This window comes from Chinchilla lanigera, unplaced genomic scaffold (assembly GCF_000276665.1).
Source record: "Chinchilla lanigera isolate Chin_1 unplaced genomic scaffold, ChiLan1.0 scaffold00093, whole genome shotgun sequence".
NCBI lineage: Eukaryota > Metazoa > Chordata > Mammalia > Rodentia > Chinchillidae > Chinchilla > Chinchilla lanigera.
In genome coordinates, this window is record NW_004955494.1 from 4,241,024 (window position 1) to 4,261,023 (window position 20,000).

The window sequence follows — 20,000 nt, forward strand, 5'->3', positions numbered from 1 at the left end:
GGTCGGTAATGATAGGTAAGGGTTTGAACTTGGTTGTTTCATTATTGAACATAGGAGTATTTTACCATAGGTTTATTTGTTTGTTTGTTTGTTTTTGTTTTTCTTCCGGTACCAGGAATCGAACTCACAACCTTGCGCTTGCAAGGCAGGCGCTTTGCCGCTGAGCTAAATCCCCAGCCCCCCATAGCTCTATTTTTTTAAGTGAGCATTCAAAGTTTTTTTTTAGCCAGGCAGTGTGGCCTGTGTGGGTAATCCCAGCTACATTGGTTCCTGAAGCAGGAAGATTGTGAGTTCAAGGCCAGCCTGGGCAACTTAGCAAGATCCTGTTTCTAAAAGAAAGCTGGTTTTTTTCTTCAGTATTCTAAAGCTGTAAGATTTCATTACATTAGTTTCAGGATGTGTCAGGGAATTAGATAAAGTAGTAAATGAGTTCAAATAAGTCAGTTTGTATTTTTTGGTGATTTCCCACCTTTGCCAAATACCAGTTTTAGCTACTTCCTCCCTTTGTCTAACTGCTCCTGAGATATAAATTTATGCAGGCAGTGAAGAAAAGTTGAATTAATATCAGCCTCAAGCAAAGAGAACTTAGGAAGATTATCCCTCCCAGGGGATTCCGGAGCCTGGTTGTGACACACAAATGCTGTTTGAGATGATTCTTTGCTTTTCCCATTAGGGCAAAAGATTAAGTGGAGTGAACTGAGATCACATATGTTTTAAAGGGTTGGAAGTATTTTTACATTAAATTCTACTTTTCTAAAATCTGTGTTGGTTATTGACCTCAAATACGGTAAAGCGAATGACAAGGCAAAGAACACTTGTTTATTTCTTTAACTGGGAAGAGTCCAAGATAGTTAAAGGACATGGGGGTCTGCTTCATAAGAAGCTGAAAGGCTGGGTTCAAATTCTAAGTCCTGTGTGGGTCTTCTGAGTTCTTATTGTTGGAGAATCTGGGACTGAACCAAGAGGAAGACATGGCACAGAGGTACTTGGAAGGCAACAGCTTTATTATGCCGGTGAGCTGGTGGGAATCAGTTCCAAATCACCAGACTTGACTTAGGGTAAAGCAGGAACTTGTATACGGTTTGCAAGCAGGAGGTACAAAAGCAGGTAGCAGGTTATTCTACAATTGGTTACATATGTTCCAGTCATACATTGCTAGGCAGATTCACCCTGGGCTGGCTTTAAAGGAGGTCATTTATCATATGGTGGGAATGACAGAGAGAGTCAGGACCAGGTGAGGAAGTATAATCAGTCAAGCATGTCTTTGACTGGGCTACTCTGTCCCTGGTACACAGACTACGGAACAGGCCAGCAAACAGGATATGTCTGCAGACTATATTGCAGCTGGATGAGGTCAGACAGAGCTGGGCCAAATTATCTCTGAGTTTTTAGCTAGTGTAGTCAAGGCTAACTGAGTCCAGCTGCTCATCTACGAAGCTGCTAGTTTTAGGGCCGGGGATATAGCTCAATGGCACAAGCACCTGCCTGGCAAGTGCAAGGTCCTGAATTTGACTCTGGTATCAAAAAAAAAAAAAAAAAATTGAAGCTGCTAGTTTTAAAATTTTCTATTACATTATGAGAATCAGCTAGGAGGCTAGAATATATTTTGTTTAAGAGTATCTTGGTTTGATTTATAACTTTTAAATATTTAAACAATATCGCATGTGCACTTCCAATTTTACCCTGGCCCACAACCCTCCAAATATTAGGTGCAGATTTGCTAAAGAAACAAAGATTTTTTTTTTTTATGCCTAATTTACAATACTCCTATGCAATTGTTCTAGGAAAGACTGGATTCAGGACATTAAACTTCGCAGTGATCTGAAAGAAATACAAATTAAGCATCCCTAATCCAAAATGCCCTAGAATCTAAAACTTTTGGAGGTCCTACATGATATCATAAGTGGTAAAGCCCACACCTGACGTCACGTGATGACTTGTAGTAAAAATACAGATGCAAGCAGCCAGACGTCGTGCATGCCTGTAACTCCAGCAGTGTGAGGGGCTCAGGTGAAAGGGATGCGCGTTCAAGTCCAGCCTGGGCAATTTAGCAATTTAGCCAGACCTTGTCTCAAAACAAACAAACAAACAAAGCCAGGCGTAGGGGTGCATGCCTGTAATTCCAGTACTTGGGAGGTTGAGGCAGGAGGATCATTGTGAGTTCAAGACCAGTCTGGGCTACAAAGTGAGCTCAAGGTCAGCCTGAACTGCATATTGAGACCTTGTCTCAAAAAGACCAAAACAAACAAACAAACAAAATCTGGAGATGTAGTTCATTGTGAAGGCTCTCGGTTCAATCCCTAGTACCACCAAAAACAAACAACAGCAACCGGTAGGCATATTTTGATGATAAAAATATCATTAAGTTACCAGCAGGTTACGTGTGTAAGGTGTTCGTGGAACACAAAGGAATTTTGTGTTTACGCCCAGGTTCCTTTTTTTTTTTTTTTTTTTGGTACCGGGAATTGGGAATCGAACTCAGGACCTGGCACTTGCCAGGCAGGCACTTATGCCACTGAGCTATATCCCTGGCCCATGCTCAGGTTCCATGCACATGCAAATATTCCAAAATTTGAAAAAAAAAAAATAAATAAAAATAGAAATCTTAAATACATCCAGTCCTGATCATTTCAGATAAGAGATACTCAATTTGTACTGTGTTCAATCTTTGGGGTAAAACCAGCCCCACTGAATTATGATTGTACCTAGATTATTTTCTTTGACTGTTTTTCTTTTTAATTTTTTGGTGCTAAGGACTGAACCCAGGGCTTCCTGCTTGCTAGACAAGCATTCTACCACTGAGCTAAATCCCCAGCCCCAAGGGGGGTTTTTTGAGACTGGGTCTCACTATGTAGTTCAGGCTGGGCTACAACTTACTGTGTAGCCCAAGCTGGCCTCCTAACTCAGACTCCCAAGTAGCTGGGATCACAGGTGTGTGCCACCACCCCCAACTCATGTTTTTATTTTAGAAAGTATATTTGTGTTAGAAGATTTAACCTTTCTTAGTTAATTTTGCCCATAGAAATCTGGCTATTTAAGTCCCATGGCTCTGTTGAAGGTACAACTGACCAGATGGGAGAGGACGTTTTTCTTTTAACCATAGAAAGACATTTTTGCGTTCATGTTGCTTTTCTGTGCACGGTTTGTCATTTTCTGGAGTCCTACGGGGAAAAACATATACTCTGGAATCAGACCACTTGGATTTGAAGCCTGTTCCTATCACTTAGTGGCCTTACCAGCTGTGTGGTCTTGGACACATTTCTTAACCTTTCTGTGCTAGTTTCCGTCTCTGTAAGTGATAATTATGCTTGTACAATTATGCTTATCTCAGCCTTTTTTTTTGAAGGCTGAGATAGCACTGAGAAAAATTTAGACCAGTTTCAGATCCTTCTTAAGTTATTTTAAAATAGTGTCTCACGAAGACCGCAAGGTTCAACTTGCAATCTGCCTGCCTCAGCTCCCAAGTATGCTGGGATTATGTGTGTGCGTCACCACGTTGGGCCACAGCTAACATTTAAGAGACTTTATTTTATGCAGTGTGGTTATAATAATAAGGGTGTGTTTAGTATTCTCTTGTTTGCTTGCTTGACAGCTGCAGGCTTTCACGGTCCAAGAAAATGCCACAGAGGACGTGGAAAGTGGCACCTCCAGTCCCTCTGATTCTGCAGATGCCCACGGGGCTCAGGATGACCATGAAGAGGAGGTATCTGCCACCAGGACACCCAGGGCAACCCTCAAGTTTGTGCAGATTGTGGAGGATCTGGTGTTACCAGTTGCTAGGTGTGGTCACTGGGCAGTCCGTGTGAGCACAGGCCTGGGGCTGGCAGAGCCTGGAGGCACCTGCTGACCCCGGCCCTGGAGCACCAGTGTCTCGGGAGGTAGGCAAGTGGGAATGTCGAAGGGAAATGGACCAGCTCTTTCCCAGCCACTCTGGAAGCATTTTAATATTTTGGCCAAGCATGGCTCTTCCTGTAAGAGGAGGTGAGTACCAGCTGCAGAGGTGGTGGGACGGGGGTCCTAGTGTTGCTGTGGGCTCTTGGCTTAGAACCACACCCCTACCAGCTGGCTCCATTCACCTTGCTGTAGCCCATTGGTGCCCTGGATGACAGCAGGGCCCACATCTAGCCTGAGATATCGAAGCCGCATGTGGATTACTGATTCGCAGCTGTCTTCTCCCACATGGGCACACACGGCCACCATAGCTTCTTTGCCTCCTGGCCTCCATCTTGAACTGGTTCACTTACCTTTTACCCTTAGTTGCCTCCACTGAGAAACCATAGCTTGCGTTTTTCTCTCCCTGCCTGTCCTCTCATTTTCCCTGGGGAAAGCAGCTGCCTGTGTTTTGGGGGTGGGCAAAGTCAGCCCCAGCCCTCTGGGAGCTTTCCATGTGCTCTATTCCAGTTCCATAGTGGGGACTGGACTCCCGTGCGGGCCAGAGACACTGCATACACTACATACGGCTCCATTTTTGTAGTTAATTATTTAAAGAATCTCACTTCAAATGAATGGATGATCAACTGGAATTAGCGAAAAATGTGAACCATGGGAAATTTCCCTAAGATTCCAGGGACAGAGATGAAGCCAAGATATCGGTTGTTGGTATGACTAACTGTCTGACTTGCTGGACCCACACAACCTCAGACTCAAGTCCCAGCCTGTGCAGGCCGAGCTCGCTCATCTGTTCTGCTCTCAGCCCTGTTACATGGGCAGGCAGTTTCCCCCGTACCTCTGTGACCCAGCTGCCTGTCAAGGACTGTGGTCTCCTTCCTAGCACTCCCCAGGCACCGTTGTGCAGGGGCTTCTTACCGGAGGCAAACGAGGCTTGCCTTGCTTCCCCCGTCAAGTGTCTCCCTGACCTCCCTCCTCCCCAGGAGTTAGCCAAGTTCAAGTTCAAGGCCACATCTGCCCACAGACCAGCTGCAGCCACTGTCATTTCAGACCAGCAGGCTACACACTGGGTGAACCTCTCAGACTCCTCCAGGCTCAGCAATTTGCAGAATAACTCACATAACTCAGGAAAAGGCTCTACCATTATACTTTTTTGTTGTAGTAAAAGGATACAAATCAGAAGGAGCCAAAGGTGGAGGCACGTAGGATAGTATCCAGGAGTTGGAGGGTTCCAAAATGAAGCTTCTGTGCCTGGGGGACGCATTCCCAGCACCAGAGTGCGGCAGTATGTGCACAGTGCCACCAGCCCAGGAGGACGTCAGGGCCTAGTGTTTCTGGGGTCCCATTCTGCAGACAAGATGGTCCACGTCAGCCGTTTCTAGCTCCTCCCGTCCTTCAAGAACTGTCCCAAGCCGGGGATATAGCTCAGCGGCACAAGCGCCTGTCTGCCAAGTGCAAGGTCCTGAGTTCGATCCCCGGTACCAAAAAAAAAAAAAAAAAGAATTGTCCCAAGTCCTTCACCACATGGGTGGACGTTCTAGTGCGGCCCCCCATAATGTATCAGGGCAGTTCGAATAACAAAACACGCCAGGGGCTTAGGGTTTCTCCTGGGAGCTGGGACTGAACCAGTCCTCTCTTGGGTCGGATCTGTTCTTTGCCACACTCTTCTCCTCTATCCCTGCCCACTCCATCCCTGCCCGCCTCATCCCTTCCATTCCTATAGCTGTTTCTATGGCTGAGTTGACTTTTTTCTTTTCTCCACAGCCCAACATACTGACTGCATCCTCCCTCCTTCCCGGATGCCGCTCTGTCCTTATGTCCTGGACCGAGGCTCTCACTTCTCCAGCTACTTTGACCTGTTCTTTCCCCAGCACTTTCTTTTTCTCTTAGCTTTGACAAAGGTGTTTCCCAAGGCCGGAAGCTCCTCTTCCTGCAACTTTTCCTTGTTGCTCTTCCTCTTCCTTCTGCAGATGAAGTTCCAGGTGTCTGCTTTCAGCCTGGCCTTTGCTTCCGATTCCGTCGCCACCTCTGGCACTGTGTGCAGACAGATTCTGTTCTGTGACCTGCTGTCCCCCTGAAGTCACAGTGTGTGAGTGTCGCTGTTCCCCTCCCCCTCCAGTTTGTCCAATGCCTCCAATGTAGGAGCTCTTAGCTTTTTGTTTTGTTTTTGCTTTTTTTCTGGTACCAGGAATCAAACTCACGACCTTGTGCTTGCCAGGCAAGTGCTGTGCCGCTGAGCTAAATCCCCAGCCCCAGGAGCTCTTAGTTTCTTGGGCCCTGGGCTCCGAGGCCCTTAGAGCCCGCGGTGACCCTGGCCGCCCTTGGTTAGGAGGCCTTTCCCTGTGTTCCCAGCGGGCACTGCGGGTTTTCAGGCTGTGTGTGCGTGTGTTGTCCCTGCTACCTGTGAGCCACTGGAGGGCAAGGGCAGATTGCTGCCCACATTTCAGGATGCAGGAAGGAAACCAGCTCATTCCTGCATTGCTGGGCAGATCTCAGTGCTGGCCCTTTTGCATGTGGGCTGTGTCCTCTCAGTTCTGCTCTGCTCCCAAATGAACCCTCCATCTTTACTTTTCACTCCTAGTTCTCCTCTCCGCCCTCCCTGCACCTTGTCTTTTCAGCAACTTCAGTGCCTGAGTGGTATCTTCTGTCCCTGCCCTGAACCAGTTTGCAGTTTGGGCTCAATGGTTTTCTCCCTAACTTGACTCAATATTTCCAGCCTTTTCTCTCCTGGGAGTCCTTTTTCTTATCAGGAACAGCCTGCTTCTCTTTCACTTCCAGGTCCCCTCCCCTGCATGGCTCGGCATAAATCTCACCCCCAGCCCTCCTTCTTCTGGTCTCTTTTTTCAATGATTTCTGGGAAACATAACTGCACACACCATGTCCTACTTAGTCCCACTGGCTCTCTTTCCTCAAGCGTATTAATGTTCATTTTCCCCGAGTTAGACTGGGCGTATCTTAACAACAAAAAGCATATCTTATTCATCTATGTGTCATTTTAAAAATATATTTTGTGCTGGGTGTGGTGGCACATGCCTGTAATCCCAGCACTGAGGAGGCTGAAGCAGGAGGATTGCTGTGAGTTTGAGGCCAGCCTGGGCTACAAAGTGAGCTCAAGGCCAGCCTGAACTACATAGCAAGACCCTGTCCCAAAGACTATATATATGTATATATATAGAGAGAGAGACACACAGAGAGAGAGAGAGAGAGTGGAAGGAGGGAGGAAGGGAGGGTGGAGAACAGGTAAGAAAACACAGTTAGAAAGAATGAGTTCAGTGTTTCACAGCACAGCAGGGTGACTGTAGTTCACAGTAACCTGTTACATATATTTTTAAAGAACTAGAAAAGAGGGGCTCAGTCGCCCTGAACAGAAAGAAACGATAAGGAGCTGGAAACACAAAAGGCCTGATAACTCCCCCCACACATGTTCTGTACATGTGTAGAAATTTCACACTGTCCCACAAATACGTACAATCATTGCCTATTAATCAAAGATTTTAAAAAGTAAAGAAGTGGATTTTGATGTTCTCAAGACAAGAAGCAGCAAAAGGAAGTACTTGGTGAAACAAAATCGAAATGTTCCCTTTCAGTTCAACTTCGGAGACGTCTTTGTCCACCAGGCCATCCACACCATCGAGTACTGCCTGGGCTGCGTCTCTAACACGGCCTCCTACCTGCGGCTCTGGGCGCTCAGCCTGGCGCACGCCGGTGAGTGATACGGCACCCGGCACCTGTCGACCAGGCAGGGCGCGTCTCCTGGGGCCCTTCCCTAAACCTCACCTGACTCTCAGCACTTCCTACAGGGGCCGCGGTTAGAGATTAGGGCTTTCATATATGAGTCTGGGCTGGCACACAGACACTCAGCCCACAAGAAGTCCTGAGGCTTGTGTACTTTTGGGCTTTGCTTTTGTGTGTGTATAAGTCATAGTTGTAGTTTGCTCTTCCCTGGTGAGTAATACGCTACCATGTGTGAGGTGTGGTTGAAAAATGAGGTGAATGTTTCAATTTTAAGAATTTACTATAATGAAAGACATAGTGCCCTTCACCCCCCTCAAAATAATTCCCCTTATTTCAAGCACACTTATCCCATCATTCTTTTTTTTTTTTCTTTTCCGGTACCAGGAATCGAACTCACGGCCTTGCGCTAGCCAGGCAGGTGCTGTGCTGCTGAGCTAAATCTCTATCCCATCATTCTGGCCACTTTCCGAAGCAGTTCTGGAGTCCTCTTTCCTGAGTGTCTAGTTTCACTGTCATAGCTGTCTCCATGTCCTGAATCAATTCAAAACATTTACCTTTCATGGTCATTTTGACTGCAGGGAAGAGCCAGAATTTGCAGTGACAGATCCTATACATAAGGGGGATGAGAATGTGCAGTAATGTTCTGATGAGCCTGCCTTTCTGTTGGATCGCTCTCAGCAACAGCATTCTCCATGGTTTTGATCACACATCATAAAGACACTCAGGAAAGAGCACTTCCAGACCTTTTTCAGAAAGTGGCAAGAATGATAGGGTCAGTGTATTTGAAGGGAGGGGGACTAATGGCCGTGCGGTTTTTTGTTCATTTGTTTTGTTTTTGAGACAGGGTCTCGCTAGGCATTTGAGGCTGGCCTTGAGCTCACTTTGTAGCCCAGGCTGGTCTCCAACTCACAAGAACTCACAATGATCCTCCCGCCTCAGCCTCCTGAGTGCTGGGATTACAGGCGTGCACCACTATGCCCAGCAGCAATGTGTTTTTTACTGTCATAAATTATTTAAAAATTTAAGCATTCACTACATACAGCATTTTGATCACACCTCGTATTCGTTTTCCTCTGGAGGACAAAGGTGCTGTAGCCACTCTCATGCGCAAGCCCCAGGATGTTCTCCATCTCAGAATGGAGCTGCTGACCTAAGAAGATGGTCTAAAACTAATCTGCATTTGCAAGCCAGACCCTGGGTTTGAGACTGTTGCTTGCATCTTGCAGAACTGTCTGAAGTCCTCTGGACCATGGTCATGAACATCGGCCTCCGTCTGCAAGGCTGGGGAGGACTCGTTGGGGTGTTTGTCATTTTTGCAGTGTTTGCTGTTCTGACGGTGGCCATCCTCCTCATCATGGAGGGCCTGTCTGCCTTCCTCCACGCCCTGCGGCTGCACTGGTGAGCACAGTTGTCCCCGGGAGACGCGGGGTGGTGTAGGGAGGGACCAGCTGCAGGGCCAGCCGACTGGGCACACAGCCTCATCTGTCGTGTGACATTCGGGATGTATGTGCCTTGCCGGAACATGAGTTTAGTCTTCTGTTCGGACAGTATTAAATGACATAATAAACATTTACACAGACACTGGCTGCCCTCTAATAAATACTAGTTTTTTTTTTTTTTTTACTCTCTTTTAAAAATCAAGTGTTCATTTGTTGTAATGGCTGGCTTTAAGTGGTACCTCTGAGCATAGGTAAGGCGACAGGTCTGAAATAGGCTCAGGGACGGTATGCTGTGCAGGGTGGGAGTTATATCTTAGAACAAGGTCCTGAATTCTAATGGGACGTTCACAGATGTACCCAAAGACTAGCGGGGACACAAGGCTCCCTCCCTCTGTGGCTGCTGCTGAGCGGGAAAGCTTTTACACTTATGCACTGAGGGGAGAGAATAATAACAGCCCCTATGCCTGTGACACCCTCTCTGCCATGTCTTCAAGGCTGTAAGCCCTGTAAGGTCATAAGACATCCACAATCCGACATGATAGTAGTGAAGTTATAAGGGCACAGGCCCAGGTAGTGATTGCTCTGTAGCAAGGGCCCACAGTTGGGACAGGGTGGCCGTGGACTGTGGGGATAACCTTGGGAATGGCTGTCACATTGTGCATGGGAGACGTCACCTAATGCCTGTGGGGTGGGCGTCTGCACCTGCCATGGAGGCTGGCGAGCTGTGACTCAGGCAGGCCCGGAGGGTAGGCTGGGCGGGGAAGGGAGGAGGTAAGAGTGGGACAGGAGAAGGGCTTGGGATGTTATCAGGGTTCCCACGGCAGCCACCAGCCCATAGCATTTCCTGGCCGGCTTTTCTGACCTTTAGCTTGCTTCTTACAAGCGTGCTGCATCTAGTCTCCTCCCGCCAGCCTCTAACTATGTGTTCCGTCTCCTTTCCTCCCACGGCTCCCAACACCAGGGTGGAGTTCCAGAACAAATTCTACACCGGGGCTGGGTACAAGTTCTCTCCGTTCTCCTTCAAGGACATCCTGGAAGGGACAGCCGAGGAGTAGCTGCAGCCTGCGCCTCCCGCGCCAGGGCCTGTGCCAGCAGGACGCGTTGAGCCTTGTTGCCGATGGAAAGCGTCCCGTGGATGATGGTTCTTGGCTACCAGAGGCATGAAGCAGTGTGTTTTTGGGTGTAAGCCTTGGAGTTTGACAACCGCGTCAGAGGGGAGCTGCTTTGGCAGTTCCTTTGGACTTCATGGGAGGTCTTAATTACCAACCAATAAAATGATTGGGAAGAGAGGGGGCGTGTGTGAACCGAGTCTGCTTGTAATACTCAAAGTATTGTAATCAAGAAAACAAACAAATGAGTCATTGATTTTTTTCTGTATGATGTCTTTATTCAAAACCATCCCATGACATTTAACATTGATAATTACAAGCCAGAGGGGACAATGGAGTTACACAAACTAATCCCAGAGAGGGATCGGGTTTATTGTATTCCCTCATTTCCCTCTTCCTTGCCTTGTCTTGGCTTAGCATTACACGCTTGAGAACTTTCTCATGAATTTCCACTCCAGGTGAGGAAGGACAGGTTGAGTTCCCTGTGCTCAGGGAGGGTTGCCCTGGTGCAGCTCTGCTTGGGCCAAGGGCTGCGCAGTGAGGTGTGACAGAGCTCAGTCACATTCATTGTCTGCTCAGTAACTGGAGAAGCAGGTAGCGGGGGTGTGGGCCGGGCCCAGAAGTGGAGAACCAGGAAGCACTACCGCACAGTCTGGCCCTGGCCCCACACGTACTTTCTCAGGGCACCTGGCCTGGCCCGCTCCCAAGAGCCCGCTAAGATTCATGCCATGGGCTGTTTGGTCTGCATCGCCTTCACCCAGGTGAATAATCATCTCTGTGGTAACTAAGTCTAAACACACATTTTTGTGGTGCTTAACCATTGAAGAGGTCCTTTTATATAATATTTAGCTCTAAATATGCATTATCAGTAAATGAAGTTTGAAAGGAGCTGATGGGATGGAATTCACCTTTGCGGTGGGACTACTTTTTGCCCCCAGTTGCCACCCGTATGCAGGCCTGACAGCCATCCATGCAGGTGGGATGCTTGTCTCTAAGTGGAAGCTTCCATGTCACTGCTGGGCACGTCCTGCCCTCAGTGCAGTGGAGGGCACGTAGTGGGTGCTCAGGAGGTGTTCACTGAGGGCGGTTGTGTAAAAGGGTGCCAGGTGGAGACGTGCATGCTCAGGTTCTGACCCTGACGCTTTGTCATGTGGACTCTTGAGCAAGAAATGGAGTTGTCGGCCCGTGTTCAGCTGGGGACTATGGCGCCGCCTCTGGTGCTGGAGCGGGAGCTTGTGGACGCTGTTGGTAGGGCCCCAGCCACCTGCCCTCTGATTTTGAACGCAACAGCTGTGAGAGAACCGCTCCCTGCCCCTTGCTTGGAGAAAGGACCAGGCCTCTTAGAAACTCTGCCCCTGAAATGAACATTCATTTCCTCCCGTGGGCGGCTGAGCTCTGTCTCCAGAAGGGATTAATTTCCCCTTTAAAAGGGCTCTGGGGAGGGCTGCTGGGCAGGGGGTGTGCCCAGGTGTCAGCCCTGCCCCGGGGTGCAAGGTTGTCCCTGCTGCAAGCTGCCTGGAGCCCTGAGGGGAGGAGGAGGGAGCCCAAGGGCCAGGCGTGTCCCCAGGGGGTCCCGGAGCTGAGGCATCAGCGCTCAGACTTCACCTGCGACGGGCTGTGGCCAGGTGGACCGAGGGGCCGGGAAGGGACAGCTTCCCGAGAACTAAGCACAGGTAAGAAATCCTGCGGGCCGGAGAGCTGCCTGCTGCTCCTGCTGCGGACGGGCGGGAGGGGGGTTGACTATTAGTGCGTAGTTGAAGGCAAATGGGGTGTGAACACTTCCTTTTGATTGGTATTGTTAAACTTCACACACTCATGCGCGTGCACACACGCGCACACACATATTCTTCAGGTTTAAATGATCCACAAAGTCCCAGTTATTTCTAGAAAAAAATTCAGTACATCAAAACAATAAAATAAAATGCCACGCGATTCTTTATAATTTGTATTAACGAAGCTTGAGCTCTGTTGGAGCCTTTGCATTTCAGAGAAATTCTCCCAACCTGTCCATTTCTTTTCCAAGCTGTTTCCCACAGTTACTCTCCCGTTGTAGTTTTTAGGAGCTGATGATAAGGAACCTCTTGTGTTATTCGCTGTTTCCCTCCCTTCCACTCCTCGCTTCTTTCCTTCCTTCCTGTCTTTAGCTCAGCGACGCATGCAAGACTGCTTGGCAAGCGTGAGGTCCTGAGTTCAATTTCCGGTTCCAAAAAAAGAACAGATGAGACTTCAGCCTTTGTGGTGCTCCATTTTGTAGGGGCTGTGGACCCTTAGGTGGCATCAGCCCAGAAAGATGGGCCCCTTTTAAGAGAAAGGAACCTGTCTCTGCATCTTAGCAAACAGCCAAGCTGACACCCTGCGGTTGGAGACTTCCTCTTACAAACCTTGGGTGGCTTCCTTTCTGAGCACCTAGCGTAACAATGCCCCTTCCTAATAACCGAGCAAGTAAAGATCTTCAAAAAGAAAAGTGGAAAAGAGAAGTGGGATGGGACCACTACTTTACAAAAACCGGCTATTGGTGCCTGCTCTGAGGCCCCTCCTCCACTGGGGTGGCTGTGCACCAGCTTTCTCTCCAACACCTGTAATAAATCACTGCTGCTTTACACTGACTCCTTCCTGAGTCAGAGAGAGAAAGAGAGAGAGAGACAGAGACAGAGAGAGACAGAGAGAGACAGAGAGACAGAGAGAGACAGAGAGAGACAGAGAGACGGAGAGAGACAGAGAGAGACAGAGAGAGAGAGAAACCCGGGAGGATGAGTAGACCCTGGACCCAGCAGAAGGGACCATTTCAGAGTTAAGTTCTCTAAAATATTTTATCTTCTGTTTTGATGAAACTTTTCAGCAGGGCATGGTGGCGCATGCCTGTAATCCCAGCACTCAGGAGGCTGAGGCAGGAGGATTGTTGTGAGTTTGAGACCAGCCTGGGCTACAAAGTGAGCTCAAGGCTAGCCTGAACTATGTAGCAAGACCCTGTCTCAAAAAGACAAAAAAAAAAAAGGAAACTTTTGGCTGAAACATGGGAAGATTCCATGAAAATGCTTTCCATAGAATCTTAACTAACTGTGGGTAGCGAGTCCTCTCCCTGCTTGGGATACAGTCTCCTTTTACAATCTGCACACACCAACCTTAAACCCTGACAACACAGCCTCCTCCCCAGCAAAGGGTCCTGCTGTAAATAAGCCCTGTGTCACCAGGGGCCTCAGAGGTGCGCTTTCTCTGGTGCAAGTGAACTTGGCAACCTCCCCTGTCCTGATAGCTCACTGGGATGTGACCATCCCAAGGAAGGGCATGAGGAAGGTGGATGTCCAAATGGGGGACATTGGACACTGCTCTGGTGGCCAGGCAAGGGCCACCCCGCTCCTCTGAGTGGAGTTTGAGTGAGTTGCAACTCACTTTCCCTCACCTCCTGCACCCACAAATCCTTTGAGAAAAAGTAAAGTCGGAAGCCCTTTCTTCCTATAAAATAGAGTGGTTTTTGCAGAGTAAAAGAATGTAGACCAACAGGAGCATTTTCATTATTTATTTATTTTGTCTTTTTGAGGCAGGGTCTCGCTATGTAGTTCAGGCTGGCTTTGAGCTCATTTTGTAGCCCAGGCTTGAACTCACAACAATCCTCCTGCCTCAGCCTCCCGAGTGCTGAGATTATAGACGTTCATCACCATGCCTGGCCTAACAGGAGCATTTTTACTGGAAAGGACCCATTATCACCACCCCATTTTGGTAAGGCAGAGTGACTGGTTGGATGAAGAGTTAGACTCCTCTGGAGAGGTCCTGAGCTCTTCTTCCCCAGGGGGAGCCTAGCGCAAATGGCGAAGGTTTGCTAACTCCACTTACACTGACCCTTGAAATACCATCAGCCTCTTTTAGAAAACAAGTAACTTTTCTCCACTTTGGGTGGTTTTCCATTTGAGCCCAGTATGTTAGTGCAGTGTTAGCAGTAAAGACCTTGAGGCGATACATATCTTTGTTATGCTAGAGAGGGAACCCATGACTTCACACATGCTAGGCAAGGATTCCACCGCAGACCCATAACCCCAGCCCCCTTCCTCTTCCCTCCCTCCCTTCCTCCTTCCCTCCCTGCTCCCTCTCTTCCTTTCTTTTCCTTCTCCTCTGTCTCTCTCCAGTTGGAGAGACCCACATTTGCTATTCTGTAGTCACGCAGGCACTTATCCGGAGCAAATGATGAGTGATGATGGTGAAATCGCAGCAATTTCCCTAATTCCTTTATCCACGAATGAGCATCAGCACTGCCACGCACTCCTGTGATGCAAGGGTCCAGGGCCATATTTGACCAACACTGACTCGTTCAATCCTTGTAACATATGTAAGAGGAAGTTTATCAGCCAAGAATTGCTCAAAACTGCCAAGTATCAGAGACCACAGGTAACAAGCGGCTTACCTCAGAGTGAACTTTATTTTTCTGTGTATGTGAGAGAGAGACAGGCAGGCAGAGAGACAGACAGACAGAGACAGAGAGCCGGAGCCTGAGCTGGCTTGTTCCATCTTCTGGACTTTTATTCCATCTGGGCCCCCATCCTCCTATTAACTGAGCTGTTGTGGTTCCCTCAGGATTCAAAACCTTTGCTTGTTTTTACCTTGCAGAAGAGCCGGAAGTTGTACAGTGCCGGATCCTATGAATCAGGTGGGTGAGGAAACAGCTGTGTTTTTACAAGCCTGTCTTTTTGTTGGACGGTGCTCGGCAGCAGCATTCCCTGTATTTTTTAGTGAAACTTCATACAGACACTCAGGAAAGAGGATTTCCGAAACTGCTTCAGAAAGTATTGAGAACAATGCGATAAGTGTGGTCAGAGTGAGGGGTAGTATTTTGAGGGGGATTAATGACAATATTTTTTACTGTAATAATTTTTAAAAATGTAAATATTTGTCATATACTTTGATTACCCCTTGTATATGTTGGTCTGCTTATTTGTGTCAGTACAGCGAGCCCTCAGAGTGAAATGGCTTGGTCAACATTTTGTCATCTGTTGACTAACTGCCCTCAAGAAACACATATTGGCTAGGCATAGTGATGCACACCTGTAATCCCAGCATTTGGGAGGCTGAGGCAGGAGGATGTCTGAGAGTTCAAGGCCAGCCTGGGTTACATAGTGAGTTCAAGACCAGCTAAAACATATAGCAAGACCCAACAAACAAACAAACAAAAAACCCACAAACCATACACACAAAGAAACATTGTACCAGTTTACACCTACTCTTGGTCCCTAATCAATCTTTAACATTTTTGCAGATCTGATAGAAGAAAGTGGTTACATATGAATTCAAGTCATGGCTGCCGACCAGGTGGAACTGGATTTCATAGATGTACCTGCCACTGGCTTTTATTTTCTGTATTGGTCCTTCAGGTGTTTGACCTACAAGAACTTCTATTACACATATGTTTCATATTCTGTTTATTTACCTCTCTTTAAGTTAAAAAAAGTTAGGGCTGGGGATTTAGCTCAGTGGCACAGCACCTGCCTGGAAAGCACACAGTCGTGAGTGCGATTCCCGGTACCGGGGAAAAAAAAAACCAAACCAAACAAAACAAAAAAGTTTAAAAAGTTATTAAGTAATAAGCACACATGATAATTTCAAACAGATGAATTTATGACTGAAAAAAAGAAACCTCTGCTTCAATTTTCCCCATCCCTAGAGAAATTTCTGTTTTTAGATTTCTCAGTGATTACTTGTATAATGAAAACAACATAATTATTTTTTATTTTCTGCCCTATCAACTGGAGATAGTATCAAGCCATTACTTACTGAGAAAAGCGCTGACTCGGTTATAGTTTCTCCTTTTTGCAATTCTCCCAGCTTTTCTTTTATTAAATTTTGTTTGTTTGTATGAGAGAGCTCTGCCACTGAATCACAACCCAGGCCTTTGTATTTTATTTTGAGATGGGGCGGGGTCTCACTAACTTGCCCAGGCTGGCCTTGAACTTGAGGTGCTCCTGCCCCAGCCTCCTGAGTAGCTTGGGAGCTAGGTGTGCACCACCACGCCTGGTCTCTAGCTATTTCTGTAGTTATCAAAAGCACACTTAGACCTCTAGTTCTAATTTGGAAAATGTAGTCTCACTATGTCACCCTGTTTTTCCCTTTTATTCTCACCACTTAGTTATTCAGGAAATGAAGTCATTTATTCTGTAGAACTTCCCGCATTTGCACACACATGGGGTAGCTTCACATATTTTTCCCCTCCCTGTGTAAACTGGCTCAGTTCCATTTTCTGAAAACACTTCCGGGGGTGTGAACACTTCCTGCCCACCACAGTTCCGCAGGGACCACAGCCGATCACCCCCATTTAGCCTGGGGCAGGGCCTCACCCGCTGGCATGGTCTCACCCTCAAGGCCGTTAAGGTCCCCATCCGCCATTGTGACCGTTGTCTAGATCTGTTACTTAGTAGGAGTTGCAGGGCTGGGATACAGCTCAGTGGCACAAGTGCCTGCCTGGCAAGCACAAGGTCCTGAGTTCGATTCCCGGTACCAGCCCCACCCCCACAAAAAAAGGAGTTGCAGAACAGCAAAAATTTAATTTCCTCTGAAATTCAAGAAAACTTCAAGGTCATGGTTTTGTTACTGGTTACCTTGGCATACAGAGTACACAAGGAAGCCAAAGCGTTCACTAATTTTCAGAGTGGGGAGTTGGTTCACCTTTGTTCTCCAAAGGGGACCAGTGAGTCCTATCTTTAGCGTAACTCCGAGCAGATGCGTTTTAACACTTGTGACGCGCTTGAGCTCTTCGGGGTTGCTATCGTTTGATGGCATCACACGCATGCTTAATGGCAGCGTGGCAGGAGCTGCCTGCTCACACTAACTGCACTCCCCACGCACACTAGGTGTAGATGAAGCACTTTCTCTGAACCAACTCACGGAGTCCTCACGCCAGCCTAGAAGTTAGGCGAAACCATTGTATTGTCTCCATTTTGGAGAGGAGGAAACAGGAATACAAAGGACAAACTCCTCAAAGCCACACTTTGTAAGTGGAGGGGAAAGAATTTTAATTTTATTTTATTTTGAGACAGGGTCTCACTATGTAGCCCAGGCTGGCTGCAAACTCAAGGCAACCCTCCCGCCTCAGCCTCCCGAGTGTGGGATTATAGTTGTGCACCACCAGCTCCATTTCATTTTTGTCAGTGTGTGTTCACAGTCCGTAGTGATTACACAGAGCTGGGGGAGGGGGTACGTGTTCACAGCACACCTTCATTCTCGTTTTACTTCCTTCCCCTCCCTCCTCCCTCCCTCCCTCCCTCTATCCCTCTATCCCTCCATCTCCTGGTCTGGGAAGGAAAGAATTGGAAGGCTGCAGTCTGGCTCCTCAGAAACGCGTGGCTGAGGGTAAAACACCTCCCTCAGCAGGGTTGGGTGAGGCTCCATGGGATTTTGCCCATGGCTGGCGTAGATGGTGCTCGGTCACCACAATGTCTCTGTCCTTTCATCCTGGCAGTGTGAGGGGCACCGGGGCCGCATGGCGTCCAGGCCCACAGAGCCGGTCACCATCCTCAGCCTGCGCATGCTCAGCCACTCGGGCCCGGAGCCACCGCCCCAGAAAGGTAAGGGCCCCGCTCTCCAGCGCTGCTGCGCCCGTGCGGGGTGACAGGAGGGTGACAGGAGGCACTGGGACCCCGCACCGCCTTCTCTCGCACACAGCTGCGCCCCCGTGCCCTCCCTCGTCAGAGCCCAAGACGTTCACGGTGGAGGACGCGGTGGAGACCATCGGCTTCGGGCGCTTCCACATCGCCCTGTTCCTGATCATGGGCAGCACCGGGGTGAGTGAGTGCCTCTCGGGGCTCCGTGGTCTCCCCACCGGGCTCCCTGCTTGGCACTTGGGCTGTTTCTGGAGTGTGGAAGGGAGCAGGTGCTGGGCTAGGGACACACAGATGTTGTGTCTCTGTGCCCTGAGAGTCAAAGCTCACATTTAAAATGGTTTCAACGGAGGTATGGGGACAGGAGAAACCCTGGTATTATTCCGCGTAGGGTCAGACGCAAGGCTCCCCAGTTTTCTTTCTATTTTGAGACAGGGTCTCACTCTGTAGCCCCAGGCTGGCCTTAAACTCAGGTCGATCTTCCTGCCTCAGCCTCCCAAGTGCTGGGATTACAGGTGTGCACCACCACGCTGGCCTCCAGACATTTCTGCATCCCAGTAACCCAGGACACCTGCTGTCCTTATTTTCGGGGCACAGGTGGAGGCTTGTTATTTACTGCCATGGGTTGAGCGTGTCTCAGCTCCAGCTGTGGCCAATGTGGTAGGCGATTAGGGGGCCTCTAGGAGGTGCCTGGGCCACTTGGGCATGTGGGTGTTGGAGACCAGGCTGTCCGGGGTTAAGCTGCTGAACGGAGGGACCTCTGGCCGTGTCAAAAAACCTCAAATTCACAGTCTTTAGAGGACAAGATAGGCTGCCACTGTAAGGCTGACGCTCCTTATCCCAGAGCACTAAGACTGTCAGCCTTGACATCAACCAGTCCTCTTCCTTACCGAGATTACTACCTTTGTTCTAACTTCTTCCGTGCTCCTCATTTCCTGCACCCCCCATCTGTAGAAACCCAATAAATATGGGTGCTCCAGAGCATGTCTTCGGTCCAGCTGCTCTCTAATCCCTGGCGCCTCCTGCCTCAGCCTCTCAAGTAGCTGAGACTACAGAGGCAGTTTTCTGCTCCTTATAAGTTATGGGATCTCACCAGGCATGGTGGTGCACGCTTGTAATTCCAGCCCTCAGGAGGCTGAGGCAGGAGGATCCCAAGTTTGAGGCCAACTTGGGGAATTTAGCCATACTTTGTTGTGGAATTGTAAGAGGGCTAGGGGTGTAGCTCAGTGGAAACATATTGGCCCAGCATGTGTGAGGCCCTGGGTTCCATCTCCAGAACCGATAAACTTAGATGCATGGTGATAATGCAGGGAGGGAGAGGAAACGGTGACCAGCAAAAAAAAAAAAAAAAGTGACTTGGGAGGGAAGAGGGAAGGGAACACCAGCGAGTGCTGACTGCATGTGAGGAAGAGAGGTGTGTGGCACAGGGCATCCGACACTCCTGTCTCAGGAGGCGGACACAGGAGACAAAAGGGACAGAGCTGGGCGTGGCAGTAACACCTGTAATCCTAGACTCAGGAGGCTGAGACAGGGGGATCCCTGTGAGTTCAAGGGCAGTCTGGGCTATGTGGATGACCTTGTTGCAAATGAATGAATGAGGTCGAGTATTTTAGTCTAATTTTTATGATAACCAGCAACACGATGTAGAACGCTTCCCTGCTGCAGAGCAAGGTCTCCAGAAGTGCTGCAGATCACAGGTTCAGTACTCAAAGGACAGGTAATTGTGCCCACGTGGGGGCTGACCCAGCTCTCGTCCACTTCCAGAGAGTCTCTGCAGGAGTCAAATGGCGTCTGCCCTCTGCTTTGCTTTTCTTCAGTACTGAGTATTGAACTCAAGGCCTTTGCACTGAGCTGCAGCCCTAGTCTTTTTTCGTTTTTATTTAATTTTGAGGCAGGGTCTTGCTAAGCTATGAAGTTGCCCAGGCTGGGCTTGAATTTGAGATCTTCCTGCCTCAGCCTCTCAGACTGCTGAGATTACAGGTGTGCACCTTCTTTCAGTCTGTTTCGATTCCTCCCAGCTTGCCTGCTGAGAAGCGTTCTTTCCCTGGCCCCCATCCCTGTCCCTCCCACATGCAGGGGAGAACAGAAGTGCCGACCTGCGTGTAGTCAGAAGAGCCCTCTCCTGGCCTTAGGCTAGGAGGCCTTGTGGGTCCCGTCCTCAGAATGGTCCCGTCCATGGCAGTGGGCATACCCTGCACCCTGGGCCTGGCTGAGGAGGGCTGAGGAGGGCTGAGGGAGCGGCACCTGGG

General features: G+C 48.8%; 2 protein-coding genes across 15 annotated transcripts in view; both read left to right on the top strand.

Moving 5' to 3' along the window:
* Atp6v0a4 (ATPase, H+ transporting, lysosomal V0 subunit a4) overlaps positions 1-10,427 on the top strand; it is a 76,909-nt gene extending 66,482 nt beyond the window's left edge. For all 5 annotated transcript variants that reach the window (XM_013505029.1, XM_005405454.2, XM_005405451.2 and 2 more), the window contains exons 18-21: positions 3,593-3,703; positions 7,476-7,593; positions 8,850-9,021; positions 10,024-10,427. In XM_013505029.1, coding sequence (XP_013360483.1) covers positions 3,593-3,703; positions 7,476-7,593; positions 8,850-9,021; positions 10,024-10,117 — 495 coding nt within the window. In that variant the 3' untranslated portion in view covers positions 10,118-10,427. The remainder of the gene's footprint in view (positions 1-3,592; positions 3,704-7,475; positions 7,594-8,849; positions 9,022-10,023) is intronic.
* A 635-nt stretch (positions 10,428-11,062) lies between these two features.
* Positions 11,063-20,000, top strand: part of Svopl (SVOP-like) — a 101,387-nt gene continuing 92,449 nt past the window's right edge. For 2 of the 10 annotated variants that reach the window (XM_013504969.1, XM_013504967.1), the window contains exons 1-5: positions 11,474-11,844; positions 14,771-14,810; positions 15,417-15,469; positions 17,613-17,718; positions 17,816-17,934. In XM_013504969.1, the coding sequence (XP_013360423.1) occupies positions 15,455-15,469; positions 17,613-17,718; positions 17,816-17,934 (240 nt within the window). In that variant the 5' untranslated portion in view covers positions 11,474-11,844; positions 14,771-14,810; positions 15,417-15,454. Of the gene's footprint in view, positions 11,148-11,469; positions 11,845-14,770; positions 14,811-15,416; positions 15,470-17,047; positions 17,145-17,612; positions 17,719-17,815; positions 17,935-20,000 lie in introns of those variants that run through there. The other 8 variants (XM_013504968.1, XM_013504976.1, XM_013504975.1 and 5 more) reach the window with 8 other exon arrangements.